Source organism: Camellia sinensis, chromosome 6, assembly GCF_055761805.1.
Source record: "Camellia sinensis isolate YWXY chromosome 6, ASM5576180v1, whole genome shotgun sequence".
In the NCBI taxonomy this organism is placed as follows: Eukaryota; Viridiplantae; Streptophyta; class Magnoliopsida; order Ericales; family Theaceae; genus Camellia; species Camellia sinensis.
In genome coordinates this window covers 63,406,899-63,422,917 of record NC_138966.1, presented here as the reverse complement: position 1 = coordinate 63,422,917, position 16,019 = coordinate 63,406,899, and the positions used below count along the sequence as shown (strand labels likewise).

The 16,019-nt window shown below is 31.8% G+C and overlaps 1 protein-coding gene and 1 pseudogene across 4 annotated transcripts; one reads left to right on the top strand and one right to left on the bottom strand.

Moving 5' to 3' along the window:
- Positions 1-2,075: 2,075 nt before the first annotated feature.
- Positions 2,076-3,811, top strand: LOC145792671 (expansin-like B1). The gene is made up of 4 exons (XM_082873900.1): positions 2,076-2,372; positions 2,517-2,623; positions 2,949-3,260; positions 3,408-3,811. The coding sequence occupies exons 1-4, from the start codon at positions 2,237-2,239 to the stop codon at positions 3,603-3,605; spliced, it is 753 nt and encodes a 250-aa protein (XP_082730026.1). The 5' UTR covers positions 2,076-2,236; the 3' UTR covers positions 3,606-3,811.
- A 194-nt stretch (positions 3,812-4,005) lies between these two features.
- Positions 4,006-11,376, bottom strand: LOC145792670 (histone-lysine N-methyltransferase, H3 lysine-9 specific SUVH5 pseudogene; annotated as a pseudogene). Of its 3 annotated transcripts, none has more exons than XR_014332397.1 (3): positions 11,196-11,376; positions 5,320-7,509; positions 4,006-4,418 (listed from the first exon to the last, which is right to left on the bottom strand). The product of XR_014332397.1 is annotated as a histone-lysine N-methyltransferase, H3 lysine-9 specific SUVH5 pseudogene, transcript variant X3 (transcript). The 3 variants fall into 3 exon arrangements; XR_014332396.1 differs by having other exon boundaries at positions 4,006-4,443; positions 5,320-7,518; positions 11,196-11,375; XR_014332395.1 differs by having other exon boundaries at positions 4,006-4,443; positions 11,196-11,375.
- Between the last annotated feature and the right edge of the window lie 4,643 nt (positions 11,377-16,019).

Genomic DNA, 16,019 nt, shown 5'->3' with positions numbered 1-16,019 from the left:
AAAATTATGAAAAATATACCATATGCACCTTTTTGAAGGCGCACATTATAACATCTCGCCATTTACATGTATGAGAGAGAGAGAGAGAACGTTGATATATATATATATATATCAATGAAATATTTTATTGAAATTATTCAAATCCTTCGTGGCTTTTTATGTGGCATGCCTAATCCTTTTTTTTAAAAAAAAAAAAAAAAATTACAAGTCCTACACATAGATATGACACTTTTGTTTTGAGGGATAAGGGTGTGGGATTGGACTATTAGTCCCACCGGACTAATAGTCTATTGTTTGTTTGCAAAATTTTGCTCCGGACTACTAGTTCCACAAATATGGGACTATTCTATCCCATGAGGGGGTGTGGGATAGAAACCATGTGATTGGTATCCCATGGGATTATTTGGTAAAATGTCCATTTTACCCTCCATGCTATTACTTAGTAAACAATTAGAAAGGGTAAAATAGTCTTTTGAACATTTATAAATTATTTTTTTAGTGTTGTTAATTTAAAATTATATATTAAATAAAAAAAATTAAATTATAAATTATAAATTAAATTTAATTAAAAATAATAAATTAAAAATTATGGCTTTATAAATTAATTTTTTTTAGTGTTGTTAAAAAATTAAATTTACATATTTCTCTAAAATTATTTTTTTAGTGTTGTTAATTTAAAATTATATATTAAATAAAAATTATAAATTATAAATTAAATTTATTTAAAAATAATAAATTATAAATTATGGCCTTATAAATTAAATTTTTTTAGTGTTGTTGAAAATTTAATTTATATATTAAATAAAATTATTTTTTTATTGTCGTTAATTTAAAATTATATATTAAATAAAAAATATAAATTATAAATTATAAATTAAATTTAATTGAAAATAATAAATTAAAAATTATGGCCTTATAAATTAAATTTTTTTAGTGTTGTTAAATTATAAATTATAGATTACAAATTTAAAATTATATATTAAATAAAAATTATAAATTATAAGGATAAAATAGTCTTTTGAACATTTATCCTTATTCAGTCCGTCTAACCAAACATTGGATTCATTAAAAATAGTCCAATCCACACATCTAATCCCATGACTAAACAAACATAGGATACAAATCCAGTTCAACCAAATAGTCTGGGGACAATGTATTTCGGGACTAACAGTCCGATGGATTACAATCCCCCTTATCCAGTCCGTCAAAACAAACGCACCCTTATTATATAGTACATAAATAAGGGAATCCAGGTCTTGGAAATACAGAGAATTTGGATACACAATGATTCAAGCATCTTTTGTGCCATCTGACAATGTCAATTGTAAATGGGTTTGCTAGCCATTAATCTGCTGCCGCACCAGTTTGTTTTAGGTTGGGTTTAGATTTATCATTTTGATAGAAATTTGCATAGGAAGAGGAAAAAGTAAGAAATAAAAAAAAAACTTGAATTCATATTTTTCTTACCTTTACTTTTCTCTTCACAAATCTCTACCCAAATGTTAAATCCAAACACAATCTGCTTAAAATAAAATAAATGCTCAATTTTATATCAAAAAGATACCGTTAAAAAAGGGTGCAACAATTCTGAGTGGGAAGCAATTGCCCCCTACCAATAGTAGCACTTCCTACTCAGCAGCATCATACCAAAAGTACAACAAATCAAAGAAAAAAAACATTAAAAATGATACAGACCCCCACAAACACCCCGCCCCTACAACCCCCACACACGTGTCAGAGAGATAGGAAAAGAAAAAAAAAACAAAAAAACAAAAACACACATGACCAATCACAATCATTGGGGGTCATGGGATCTCCCAAAATGGAGGTCCCAAGTATTTTCCAAAAAAATATATTCAGTACTACTTGAGAATGATGTCGTATAAACTAGCTAGCTAAAAGTAGGAAAAAAGGTGACAGAAAAGCTAGCAAAACTCACTCGTCTCACTGCTTACTGATAAAATACAATATAAGTAAATCAAACAAAACTTTGTGTCCCAATTAGATTAGATTAACTAGATAAATCTTTTTCTACCATTTCACTCTGTCAAGAGTTACAATACAGGTGTCTGTTTGTACACATTTCTAAGTGGAAGAGAAAAAAGGTGGCAATTCTCTCATCCAGCCCTCATGACTTCAACTATAAATATGTGATTTCATATGTGAGCTTCCCATCCCCAAAATCTTTCCCTTATTCATCATCTTCTGAGATAATAGATCTTATTAAGAATAAGAAATGGGTTTTGCAGCTAAGAGCTGTTGCTCTCTTCTCTTTGTCATGGTGCTTTTGCCTCTAGTTTGTTACTCCCAGGATGCTTATGTGTGCTCTAGAGCAACCTATTATGGTAGCCCTGATTGCATAGGGACTCCAAGTATGTGTTCTCTCCTATATATACACACATGGTACTGATGCATATGTGTATCAGCAAATATATATATATATATATATGTATGTACATTTCTACATTGATGATTTATCTACAATGATTAAAATGTGTTTAATGATGTTAAATTAGCTGGAGCCTGTGGGTTTGGTGAATATGGAAAAACAGTCTATGATGGAGGCGTGAGCGGGGTTTCTAGGCTGTACAGGAATGGAACTGGCTGTGGTGCATGCTATCAGGTAATTCAATTGAAAAACAACTTAATCTTTTTGAGTTTATTTGAGCTTGAAAGTAACAAAGAATGAAGTGTTGGACACTTCAAAAAAGTATATTTGGAAGGATATGCATAAATACTGTTAGGTTCCTACGTAAAATTTCAAAAAAACAAATAAATATTTGATTGTGAGGCTTGTGACTATGTTAAAGTGCAACAACTTTAAGCTATATACCTTCTTGAAGGCAAGAAATAGGCAGCCAATTGAAGTTGTTTCAGAACAAATAAAAAAAGTAGCTCCCTTATTTTTGTGTCTACAATGGAAGTTATTTGTTTATTGACAACTACAGGTTAGGTGCAAAGTACCACAACTTTGCACTGAAGATGGAGTGAGGGTAGTGGTGACAGACTATGGTGAAGGGGACAAGACTGACTTCATCCTAAGCACTCGCGCCTACTCGAGATTGGCTCGTCCCAACGCAGCCTTGGATTTGTTTGCCTATGGCGTGGTTGACATAGAATACCGGAGAATTCCTTGCCAGTATCCAGGTTACAACCTCATGGTCAAGGTTCATGAGCACAGCAGGTTCCCTGAGTACCTAGCCTTAGTCATGTTGTACCAAGCTGGCCAAAACGACATCACCGCCGCAGAAGTGTGGCAGGTACAGTCTTCTATAAACAAATTTGGTGAACTGGGTATTGTAAACAAGTTGTCTTTGTGTACATATCATTTAAGGGCAACCTAGTGACGAGGCTCTTGCTAAAGCAGGGTCTGGAAAGTCTAATAGTCATATATTTTCTTGATGCAGGCAGATTGCCAGCAATGGAGGGGTATGCGAAAGGCCTACGGTGCAGTATGGGACATGGCTAACCCACCAGCAGGGGCACTTAACTTCAGGGTCCAAGTAAGTGGCAGTGCAGGGTTGAAGTGGGTGCAGCTGAGTAGTGTGATCCCTAGTGAATGGAAAGCTGGGGCTATTTATGACACAACAATTCAGCTTACTTAAGCCCTATGAAACTCCTAATCCCAATGAAGACAAGTATATCTCAGTATGCAAAGTAGGAGCTGCTTATTAATTATTTCCTAGTAGTTTTGATTAAGTGATTAAAGTTATGTTTGTCTACGGTGTTAGAGCTAGTGCTCTTCACCTTTCTCAACAAAGAATCGGATTGTGTACTATGTTTATTTCACATGCAAATAATGCAGCTAAAAGAGTGTGGACCCAACTAACTCTCAACCCTATCCAAACTCTTGGTGATACTATGAACACTATGATTTTATGGTTAAAAAATAAGAGTTAACAACCTTTTAAATAAAAAGTTTCAAAGGCCAGCTCACAATCAAGCTAATTTGCAAAAGAAACTAAACAAAACGCCGATCTTATGTAAGAGTAAAGGGTATTGATATTGCAAGCAATTTGTCACTCCTAAGTAACCATCACAATAAACAAATATGAGAAACATAAAGTTGCAATGCAGAAACACTACAAAAAAAAAGTCACTTACGTCATAACTCTTCCACAAAATTCACATGTACAAATTCCAAATCATGCAAAATCAGCAAAACATGAAAAAAGAGCCATCATTCCAAACTATAGAAGGTTACCAGGTTAGCGCTTCAGAATTTTTTCCCCAAAATCACTAATTCAGCATGTGTTATCAGAAAACAACTTGACTACTTGAGAAACCACAGTAAAAAAACTGATGTACAGACTAACGTTTGAGCTGCCACTACCTCAGAATATGATACGAACGAAACTATTTTAACCTTCTTTCAATTCTCCTTTTGTCTGCTTCCATTAAAAGCAAGGCTTGCCCATCTAAACAAGAACCGTAAGCAAATCCCTGAAAATTAAGGGATGAGATGTAAAGTTTTTGCATTCATGAATTAGATTCTATATTACTTTAAGCATGAAGAAAATTTTATGATTTGTGAGGGCAGCCAGTTCAAGCAAATAGAGCTGAAGTTATTTCTGTACCACGTCCCCCCAGAGGTTTACGCCACTTTGTGAATTGGCTAGAAGTAATATCATTTTATATCTATAAAGTATGATCATAAATAAAAACCAGTGACAACACGATTTTGGGAAACTATCATAACGATAATGACATAATTAGATAACTGTTCAAGGTGTCTACATCAAGAAAACATTATCACAGATGAGAGACATAAAAATGCTGGAAGAAAGACCCTCAAAGTTACAACATGCAAAAATCAAGACATAATATGTTTTAGTTTGATTGAAATAACTAATAATTTCAGAAACAAGAAAGAGGAAGATGATGCACACAGCCAAGCCCCATGGCAAAGTTACAGTGCTGCAGGAGTACAGTAGCCTGTAGCCAGTGACAAACTCAGCCAAGGTTGCCTCCAACCCAAATGACAATTTGGAGGTGCAAAGTACTGAGTTACAAGTAACTCAATCACAGCTCACATACATACCAACAAGCACAAGGAGATATTGTAAAACATTGTATATTGTAATCTGTTAAGGTCCTGCAATCTTTGTTTATGTAACTTTATGTCATCTTGAAAAGTTTAGTAGTGTTGGGGTGTGTTTCAGTTCATGAAAATGATATTTGTCTGTATGTGTGCATCCATATCTTCTTGTTTCTGTTGGGGCATCCCAAGTACATGCTGAAACTAATTCAATATACAGTCTAGCACAGAGAGTAGATAATAAATCAAGTTCCACAACAAAGTAGTCAACGAGAACTTACATTAAGACACAAGGAATTTCTAATTCTGGAAAACCCCAAACTTTGTTCCCTGCATCAATACATCCTGCCAGTGCACTCTGCAGCACCACAATAGCAGCTCTTCATCTTAATATTTCCATTCAAATCTTGAACCTGATCGACGAAGTAATTATAGTGGTAAGTCAGCTCCTTCAAGGGAGGAATGTTTTCTGCAGCAAAGAGCATTATGTGGGGTTTACTCTTGTCCTCGTGATCATAGAGGACATTCTGAGCATAAAGGTTAGGGGAACAACTATGGTTGATGAACCTCCCCACATTCCCACACTGCGCTGCATCGATTGTGAAACACACATCCTCCACAACTTCACTAGAACTTAACTGTACAACAGGCTTGAGAGTCAAAAGTCCACCAATGAGAGAACAATCACTGAAATTGTGTCCAATATCAAACAAGTATTCATCATTTTGTCTTTTTTCAGCTTCCTTGTCTTCAAGAAGCTCCCCAATATACTCGCATATAAAACTTCCTGAAGGAATAGAAGTTAGGGATCTAACACCCCAGCCCCTTGACTTCGTTTTGAAGATTTCAAGCTGTATTTTCATGCCATGCTGACTGACTTTATTGTAGCAAGAAGGAGGGCATTTGCAAGAAGGACCACACTCATATACAAGAGGCTTTGCGTCAACAATAGACCCATTGCAGTCGTATGGAATCTTTCCTCCATTATTGAACATACATGAGCATTTTTTAGAGTCCAAGCATCCACTGATACAATCACAACCCTTGGGAGCAGTAGGGCAGTACCAATCAGGATATTTCATCTCAGTTATATAATTGAATTTGGGTGGTCTCTTATTGTCTATGGTGTTAACAGCACAAATGGGAAATAACTCTTTCCCTCCTGATATATCACCAACACAAAGACCCTCCCGAATTTTAGATCTTATTGATTTCTTCACTTCTTTCCAAGCAAGCTTTGGTTGGCCTGGAATTCTCTTCAACTCGAACTTAAAAACCAGCTTACCATGTGGCCCTACATCACGCATGTATCTCTCCACTGTATACAAGCCATCATAAGTATATGTCAGAACAATCTTGGCTCTTGCATCCAAGGTAGATAATTTTGTCTCTTTAGAACCACGGATTACCCGAACAGGATTCTTTGCTGATATACTATTTTTCAGAGCCAAGTTTCCTCTTTCAAGTTTCTGGTCTTCAGGTTGTTGTTTATCCCGACCAGTTATATTTCCTCCATGACCAGAGTATATTAAAACATCAGGGTTGTCCAAATCATCTGCATAACCACCTGAGGCAACAATGCTTGTTGCAATGATCATCCCACCATCTTTCATGTAATCAATACCAGCCTGATAGAGACGATGAATGCCAACAAGAGCAAGCTCCACCCTGTATTGAAACTCATCACCAACATCGACTCCCGGCACTGATCCTATTATCTGTTTGCTTGTGTTAACTTCTTTTCCTTTAGCTCTGATAATCTGTGCTGCTTTCAGATCAGGCCTTCTGCTCAAGTATCCTTGTTTCTTCAAATTTGCTTCTTCTCCTTGCAAGAGCTTCCTACAAATAGCTTGGAATAGACGTTGTGTTTCCCTCACTTTGTTACGCACATTACCATGACTCGAGCTATCAGGACCAAAAGGAGGCAGGATCACCTGAAAATCATGTGGTCTCTGACCTGCAGGAGAATCTTCATCTTGCTCACATATGGAAAAATCTCCCTTATCCTTGACAACCTGTGCACCTTTATTTTCATGTGAAGCCTTTCCAGAAGGAAGCAATTTCTTCTTCATATCTCTCTTTTTGGCATTTGCATCTCGAACATCCCTGTCCAATTCCTCAATGCTAGTACTTGCTGTCTTTCTCACTAGACTGCATTCCTCTTTAGCCCTCACTGTCTCTCTTGACAGCGTACCCTGCACAGCGCCCTCAACTGGAGCAACTGAAGTCTTGTTTCCCAAGACAATTCTCAGGCGCTCTTCCTCAGTCGGACAAATAGCATTCATTCCACAAAAAGGAGGGAATTCACGAATAGCTCTAACCCTTCTCCTAAAATATTTAGCTTTCAGGTTAGTCTCCTTCAAAACATTGCCATCACTAATAGGCCGCTCTGGAGGAAAACATGGTTTTGCACCACCTGATGGAACCCTCCCATCAGCCATAGAAACAATCTCCAAAAACAATTTTGCTTTCTGGTGCACCTGGAAAAAAATATAACAAATGGAAATCAGTGCAAGCAGGCTAATGAATATGGACAGATATGAACGGGAAAGAGAAAATAGACAAAATTCATGAGATGTATCTATACATTAAAGGTACGAGAAGCTGTGAAACTAAACAAATTAGAGTTGAAATGTAACCAACGATAAATTTAGAACACCTAATATGTTAGAAGTTGCAGTTCTGGTCAAGAGAACACAAACTGATTAGAAAGGACACCAATCAACACAAACTGATTTGTGTCCATGACAGTACTTGAATGGAGAGAGTTCTTGCATACCCATTATTTTTGGTAATAGTGGAAATTTCAAATTTGCCTCGTGGTTTTCCTCTCTTTCATTGAAGGTTTTCCACAAAATGTTTGGTGTTCTATGTGGTTATGTATTTTTTCTTGTCTCCTTAATCCATTGTTGCATTTTTCAGTTCACACTTGATCGTGGTTGGAAGCGTATTTTCCTCAGAGCCAGCCAAACCCAGAACCGAACTGATCTTGGTTGGTTCTCAGTTTTAGACCCAAAACCGAAACAACCCAACCCGAGGAAATTCCAGTTGGATCGGATTGGCCTCGCACGTCTTGACCTATTCATTGTTTTATTTTATTACTATAATGCAAAACAATAGAGACCTATCTAGTATCCACATGAGACTTAGTGATAACCAATAACATTCTATTATATAAAGCATACAACTCATTTGGTGTGAACTTTTGTCATACAATTTTGATTACCAAAAAACTACAACCCTATATTTCGTTCCAAATATTTACTTTTGCCTAGCGGTTATTGTATTGACTAAAAAGTAAAATCAATTGCTACCCACTACACAAACACAGACTCTCTCTTCACTCTTACCCACCCATAATCTCCATATTGACAGTTTCAAGTGCATGCGGTGTGACCAATTAAACTATAAAACATATAAAATTTTGTAAAAGCTTTTCAAGGATCGGTTCACAGGTTAGTTCGGGTTACCAGTCACCAACCCCACACAGAGCCAAACTAAATTGGCTGAATTTGAAATTTTCTGGCATAAAACTGAACAGAAACCAATGCTAGAACTGTAGAACTAAACCAAACCAACCCATGAAGGCAGGACTGGTTCGGTTCACAGTTTATTTGGTTCTTTTGTGCACCCCTATTTTTCCTAGATGTGAAATAAAACCAATTAGGGTTCAAATGCAACAAAATAAATTACATTTGGAATTTGCCAAACAATAAAAAGATGCCTACCCATTCTAAGAAACAGTTGAAATGCTTTCTAAGGAGACTAAATTACTGTCAGCTAGAGCACCATTTGACATTGACAGCATTCCAACAATTAAAGACAGAAAATTGATTGTTTGGGTAGGGGTATAAATGAGTCGAGTGGAGCCAAACAATAAGTTGTTCAAGTTTGACTTGAACTTAAAAATTTTCAAAAATTGTTCTAACTTGACTTGTTTACCTTTGAGCTTTTAATTGAACTGGTAATGAGCTAAGCATGAATAGCTTGGTTTTTGTAGTATATAACTAAGGCATCGTTTGAGAAGTTAGCTATTTTAGTTTTTGGCTATTTTAGTAGGCTAAAATATTTGTGTTTGAAAAGATGGTTAGATTTTTTTAGTTGGATGTGATGTTTATAAGAGAAAAAGTGAAATGGTTATAGGTTCGATGTAACATTTTGTCTTATTGGTTATTTTAGCCTATTTTATCTTTTTGTGGATTTTAGCCCAAAAAGCAAAAATTAGCATTTGCCAAACAAAGCCTAAGCCAAGACGGTTAGTAAGATATTCAAGCTCGACTTAAAAACTTAATGAGTTTTAGAATATATTCCAAATAGACTTGGTTCTGTAAGGAGTCAATCTGAAATGGCATTTGACAAACCGAATACAAGTCGAGCTCAGAGTAGCTTGATTCATATTATGGCCTACGTTTTGGTGGCTAAAAAATGTGCATAAATTATTATTTTTTTTAAATGAAAAAGGAAATTTATATATAAAAATTATGGTTGCGTTTGGTAGAGTTTTGTAAATATGATTTGAGAGTATGAGTTGTATTTTGAGTTTGTGAGTTGTGGAATTATGATTTGAGTGTAGAAAATTTGTTTGGTTATGATTTTTGAATAGAGTGTTGAATTGAGTTTTGAATTGAGCGTGGAATTGAGTTTTGAAAGTTTGATTTGACATGTGACGTAAGAAAATTTGTTTGGTTATAAGTTTTGGAAAGAGTTTTCAAAACTTAATTCAAATTGTTATAACTCATAACAAAACACACTACTTTCACACTATTGAAAATTCTGATCAACACTCATAACCAAACTCTTTTTAAAATCCAATTAAAAAAATTTATTATTAATAGAAAATAACATTAATCAATTTTTTAATTGAAAATACTATGAAGGAAATAATTTTTTTTCAAAATAAATATTCAAAAAATTTAAATAATTTAAATAATCTAAAAAATTTAATAAGTAAAAAATTAAAATAAATATTCAAAAAATTTAAAATATTAATATTTTAAATTTAAAAATAACTCTACACTCAAATCGTAACCAAACGCATAAAACAAAACACAATTAAGAAATTATTTTTAAAACTCATAACCAAACACATAACTCGAAATTTCATACTACTTTCACAACTCTACACTCAAATCGTAATCAAATACATAACAAAAAAATTAAAATATTTTAAAATATTTTTATAAAATAGAGTTTGAATTTATTTTTATAAAATATTTTAAAATTTAAAAAATTAAAATCGTAATATTTTGAAATTAAAATATTTAAAAATATTCAAAAAATTAAAAATTAAAAAAATCGTAACATATTTAAATATTAAAATATTTAAAATCTTATCAAAATTAAAATATTGATTTGAATTGAGTTTTGAATTATGTGTTTGGTTATGAGTTTTGAAAAGTAAGGATTATATTTTGAATTGATTTTTGAGAAATGGGTGTAGAATTATGATTTGAAAGCTCAAAACAAATAACACAATCAAATAAATGTGTGAAATGAAACTATAATTTGAGAGGCTTACCAAACGGAGCCTATATATATATATATATATATATATTTTTTTTTAAAAAAAAAAAAAGGAAAATGGTGCTGAGAAACAAGTGATTTACGTGGAAACAACAATGGCAAAGAGAACCGAGACAATTCATGCCCAGTATTGATGCATCCTAAGTAAGCGAAGACGCAAATTTAACAATATCCAGTTCCAATCTAACTTGAAATGACTCATAACCCATCAAATAGACCACCAATCAACAATAAACACGACAAATTAACTGTTTGGAAGCTCAGAAAGTAAAGAAAGCTTAAACTAACGCTAAAAATCAGGTAAACCAAGTAGAAACGCGAAAGAAAACGAGAAATGTAAAGTGATTGAAATTTAACAATATCCAGTTCCAACCTAACTAAAAATGACTCATAACCCATCAGATAGACCTCCAATCAACAATAAACACAAGAAATTAACTGTTTGGCAGACAAGAAAATACTAACGAAAAAAGAAACTGGATGAGAAAGTAAGAAAAAGCTGAAATTAGCACTAAAAATCAACTAATTATGTAGAAACGTGCAAGTAAACGAGAAATGTGAAGTGATTCAAACGAAGATTAAACTTAAAACAAATCACAGTTAGAAGTGTAAAAAAAATGAGGTTTAAATCAACCTGATTTTGAGAAGAAGACCAAGAGATTCTTCGAAGGACTCAATGGTGATTCGTCGGTAGACTTCTGCAGAGAGTTGGGATCGAGAATTTAGGGTTTCTTGGTGGAAAATTTATAAGCGTTTCTGGAAAGAACTCCATGAGAGAGTGAAGGAAAAGTTTATGCTTTATATGGAAAATGGGCGGTGAAAGAAGTTAATTTTCATTTGGCACGAAAAACCGTTAGACGTTTCGTATCTTATATTTTTGGTTAAAAATATATTATTTGTCAAAAGGGGATGTCTATCATTTTAAAATCTATCCACCTATTTATCTATTTAAATGTCATATATTTATATATATGTATATATAATATTAATTTAATTATTTCTTTAAATATCAATAATCTGTATATGTGTCACTTATCTATTTATGTACTTGATTAATATCATCAATCTATCCACTTGATTATCACCAGCCGCCGCTGACCACCACCACCACCGCCACCATCATCCATGGGTGACTTTCAGACGACTTTTCTACCCAATTTTTTGATAATTCTTCTGACGTAGTAAATTTTCGACACATATCTTTACCACTAAAAAAAGATTAAATCTTAAACCAAATAAAATATGGCCCAATAAAAATGAACTTTTTACTAATTAATCCTTTTGTTTACTCACCTTATAATGGTTGTTAACAAATTCGTCTCTTCCCTTTCTTTTTCTTTTTCCTTTTCTTTTTTTATAATATTTTTAGTGTTTTAGGAATGTATCACATTTAGCAAAAATTTTAAATGAAAATTAAATAACCTTCTAAACAGAGCTAAAATTTAACTCCCTTTCTTTTTTTATAATATTTTTAGTATTTTAGGAATGTATCACATTTAGCATAATTTTTAAATGAAAATTAAATAACCTTCTAATTAAGAATTTAGACTGATTGGTTTTAATTAAGAATTTAATTAATTATAAATTGTATTTTGTTTAGGACACTCAACTAGAACTTCTATTGGCTTAATCTTAGATATTTTGGTTAAAAATATATTATCTGTCCAAAAGGGATGTCTATCTTTTTAAAATCTACCCATCTATTTATCTATTTAAATGTCATATATATACATATATATATTACATATTAATTTAATTATTTCTTTAAATGTCAATAATCTGTATATGTGTCACTTATCTATTTATGTATTTATTTAATATCATCAATCTATCCACCTGATTATCACCAGCCGCCGCTGACCACCACCACCATCGCCACCATCAGCCATCGGTGACTTTCAGACAACTTTTCTACCCAATTTTTCGATAATTTTTCCGACGTTAGTAAATTTTCGATACGTATCTTTACCACTAAAAAAAGATTAAATCTTAAACTAAATAAAATATGACCCAATAAAAATGAACTTTTTACTAAATAATCCTTTTGTTTACTGACCTTATAATGTTTGATAACAAATTCATCTCTTCTCTTTCTTTTCCTTTTTTTTTATAATATTTTTAGTATTTTAGAAATGTATCACGTTTAGCAAAATTTTTAAATGAAAATTAAATAACCTTCTAAACAGAGCTAAAATTTAACTCCTTTTCTTTTTTTATAATATTTTTAGTATTTTAGGAATGTATCACATTTAGCAAAATTTTTAAATGAAAATTAAATAACCTTCTAATTAAGAATTTAGACTGATTGGTTTTAATTAAGAATTTAATTAATTATAAATTGTATTTTGTTTAGGACACTCGTCTAGAACTTCTATTGGCTTAATCTTAGATATTTTTGGTTAAAAATATATTATTTGTCCAAAAGGGATGTCTATCTTTTTAAAATCTACCCATCTATTTATCTATTTAAATGTCATATATTTATATATATATATATATATATTACATATTAATTTAATTATTTCTTTAAATGTCAATAATCTGTATATGTGTCACTTATCTATTTATATATTTGTTTAATATCATCAATCTATCCACTTGATTATCACCACACCGCCGACCACCACCACCATCAGCCATCAATGACTTTCAGCCGACTTTTCTAGCCAATTTTTCAATGATTTTTCCGACATCAGTAAATTTTCGATACGTATCTTTACCACTAAAAAAAGATTAAATCTTAAACCAAATAAAATATGACCCAATAAAAATGAACTTTTTACTAATTAATTAAATGTTTGTTAACAAATTCATCTCTTCTCTTTCTTTTTCTTTTTCTTTTTCCTTTTCTTTTTTTTTATAATATTTTTAGTATTTTAGGAATGTATCACATTTAGCGACATTTTTAAATGAAAATTAAATAACCTTCTAAACAGAGCTAAAATTTAACTCCTTTTCTTTTTTTATAATATTTTTTAGTATTTTAGGAATGTATCACATTTAGCAAAATTTTTAAATGAAAATTAAATAGCCTTCTAAACAAAGCTAAAATTTAACTCCTTTTCTTTTTTTTATATTATTATTTAGTATTTTAGGAATGTATCACATTTAGCAAAATTTTTAAATGAAAATTAAATAACCTTCTAAACAGGGCTAAAATTTAACTCATTTGGACGTAGAGCTCACCTCGGTTTACATAATATAATCACATTGGTTAATCTAACATGTGTCACATCATGTGACATTAAAAAAATGATGAATATAATGAAAATAATAATTTATTTACATTGAAAAGAAATATTTTTTAAAATATCCTTAAAAGCTTCTAAATAGGTTAATTTAACATGTGTCACATGACATTAAAAAAAAATGATGAATATAATAAAAATAAAAATTTATTTACATTGAAAAGAAATATTTTTAAAAATATCCCTGGAAGTTTCTAGACACACTCAGGGCCGGTCCTGAGATTTAGAGGGCCTAAGGCAAATTTCGAAAATAGGGGTCTCTCTTACATTGAAAAAAAAAAGTTCATGAATAAAACGATACGTTACAACTTTTTTTATTTGTTTATAGCCACAAAAAAAAAATTACTTACACATGTAATCATTAAAATTATAAGCAAAACAATTTAATGAAACAAAATTAGGGCAAAAAAATTAAGAAAAAATTATTCAATGAAAACTGATAAAGATGTAGGTTAAAAAATTGGGGTAAAATTATTTATTCCAGTAAAATCTAATAGATAAAGAAGGTTAAAAAAAAAATTAGGGCCCATGTATTGTATGTATTATTCTTCTTGGGCCCAAACATTTTTTTTTTAATATATATTTTCATTTTAATAAATATGGGCCAAACACTTAAAAATAAATATGGGCTAAACCATACATGGACCCAATAAAAATATTTTGGGAGCCTTTAAAAAAAAAAAAAAAAACAACAACAACAACAACATTGGACCTATAATGTTTTACTAAATTTGAGACTCTATTTTTGGGCCAAAATATCTTTGGAACCTTCTAGACACTCTTTCTTAGGTAGAAGAAAAGCATTATTAAACACACCTATATTAAAACATGCTTTGATTTAAGAAAAATTAAATTCAGCCTGTTTAACTTAAAATATTTACAAAATAATGGAAGTGCAGCATTTTTGTGAGTAAATAAAACACAGCGAGTTACACCACCAAAAGATTCTCACGTTTTTGTTATTTTTCCCCCCACCTCCCATTGATTAGTAATTTCTCCTCTCTAACAGGATTGATTTGAACATTTGAATATCCAATTTTGGGTTAAATTATCATAACCAAATCTTCTTCTTTTTTTTTTTTTTCTTCAAGATTATAGGATATTAGAATTTTAGAAAAATTAAATTACAACTAAAGGTGTAATAACCACATTCCGTAATATGCTATTAATCAGTAATTAAGAATGCTAATTAAGTGTTTAAGATGAAATTATGTGTTTATTGTGTGATTTATGTGATATTTGAAACTGTATCTGTTAGTTGTAGGATTGTCTGCTGAGAATTCTGCTTTGTTATGGAAATTGAAGACCTTAATGGTGTTAGAACACAAAATTCACTAGGTCAATAAGTTATTTTGAAATTTTAGAATTTTATTTCAAGTTTAATTAGATTTTTTATTTGGATCCAAATAATTAGAATAAATTAATCAGCTTAAGTTAATTAAGACTATATCAATGTGATATAATGAGCTTAGCTCATTTTGTTGAGCTCAAAACCTATCTAGAGTAGCCTTAAAGAAAGAGATAGAATACACTTTGAGAGAGATTATCATCTAGAGTAGAGGAAATGAAGAATTGTCAAGGAAGGAGATTTGAGAAAATCTAGCTAATAAACTTTAAATCCAAGTTCTAGGTAAGATCATCACTCTAAATTTTTGTAGAATTCACCATGTAAAAGTTAAGTTCATGAAGTTATGAGGCCTTTTGCATGGATTGGGAAGAATGAGTTAGGATCACCATGAATGTAGTCAATACGGGTTGAATTGGAATATGCATGTACAATTCATCATTTTCAAGCTTGATTTTCAAAGAATTCACAAATGCATAAGGGTTTTACTTGTTATCCTAAAGGATTTTACATAATTCTCCACTCAACACCTCATATGTTCAAGATTTAAAGGAAAAGAATCTACCTTGTTATATGCATGGTTGAGAAATAAAGTTTTAAATTTGCTTTTGAGGAATTACCATGATTTTGAGTTTTGATTTTGCACTTTTGGCTTTGTGTTCATGTTTTGGATGAAGTTCTACGAGTTTTTCAATGTTATGGCTCAACCATGCAAGTTGAAGTTTTGGAATTTGTGTTTTGAACCTAAAAATCAATTCTAGAAATTCTAGAATTTGGTCGCACCGCTCAAGCGATCAAACCGTCGCTCGAGCACACTTTCAAAGCTCACAGTATTTTTGTGGACAAATGCAGTTGGCTCAAGGGA

What these genes read in the sequence shown, in the direction of transcription:
- LOC145792671 (XM_082873900.1), top strand. Translation starts at nt 2,237, where the DNA reads ATGGGTTTTGCAGCTAAGAGCTGTTGCTCTCTTCTCTTTGTCATGGTG. An exon ending in TGATTGCATAGGGACTCCAA is followed by an intron (nt 2,373 to 2,516) that starts GTATGTGTTCTC and finishes ATGTTAAATTAG; the next exon opens with CTGGAGCCTGTGGGTTTGGT. An exon ending in GCTGTGGTGCATGCTATCAG is followed by an intron (nt 2,624 to 2,948) that starts GTAATTCAATTG and finishes TGACAACTACAG; the next exon opens with GTTAGGTGCAAAGTACCACA.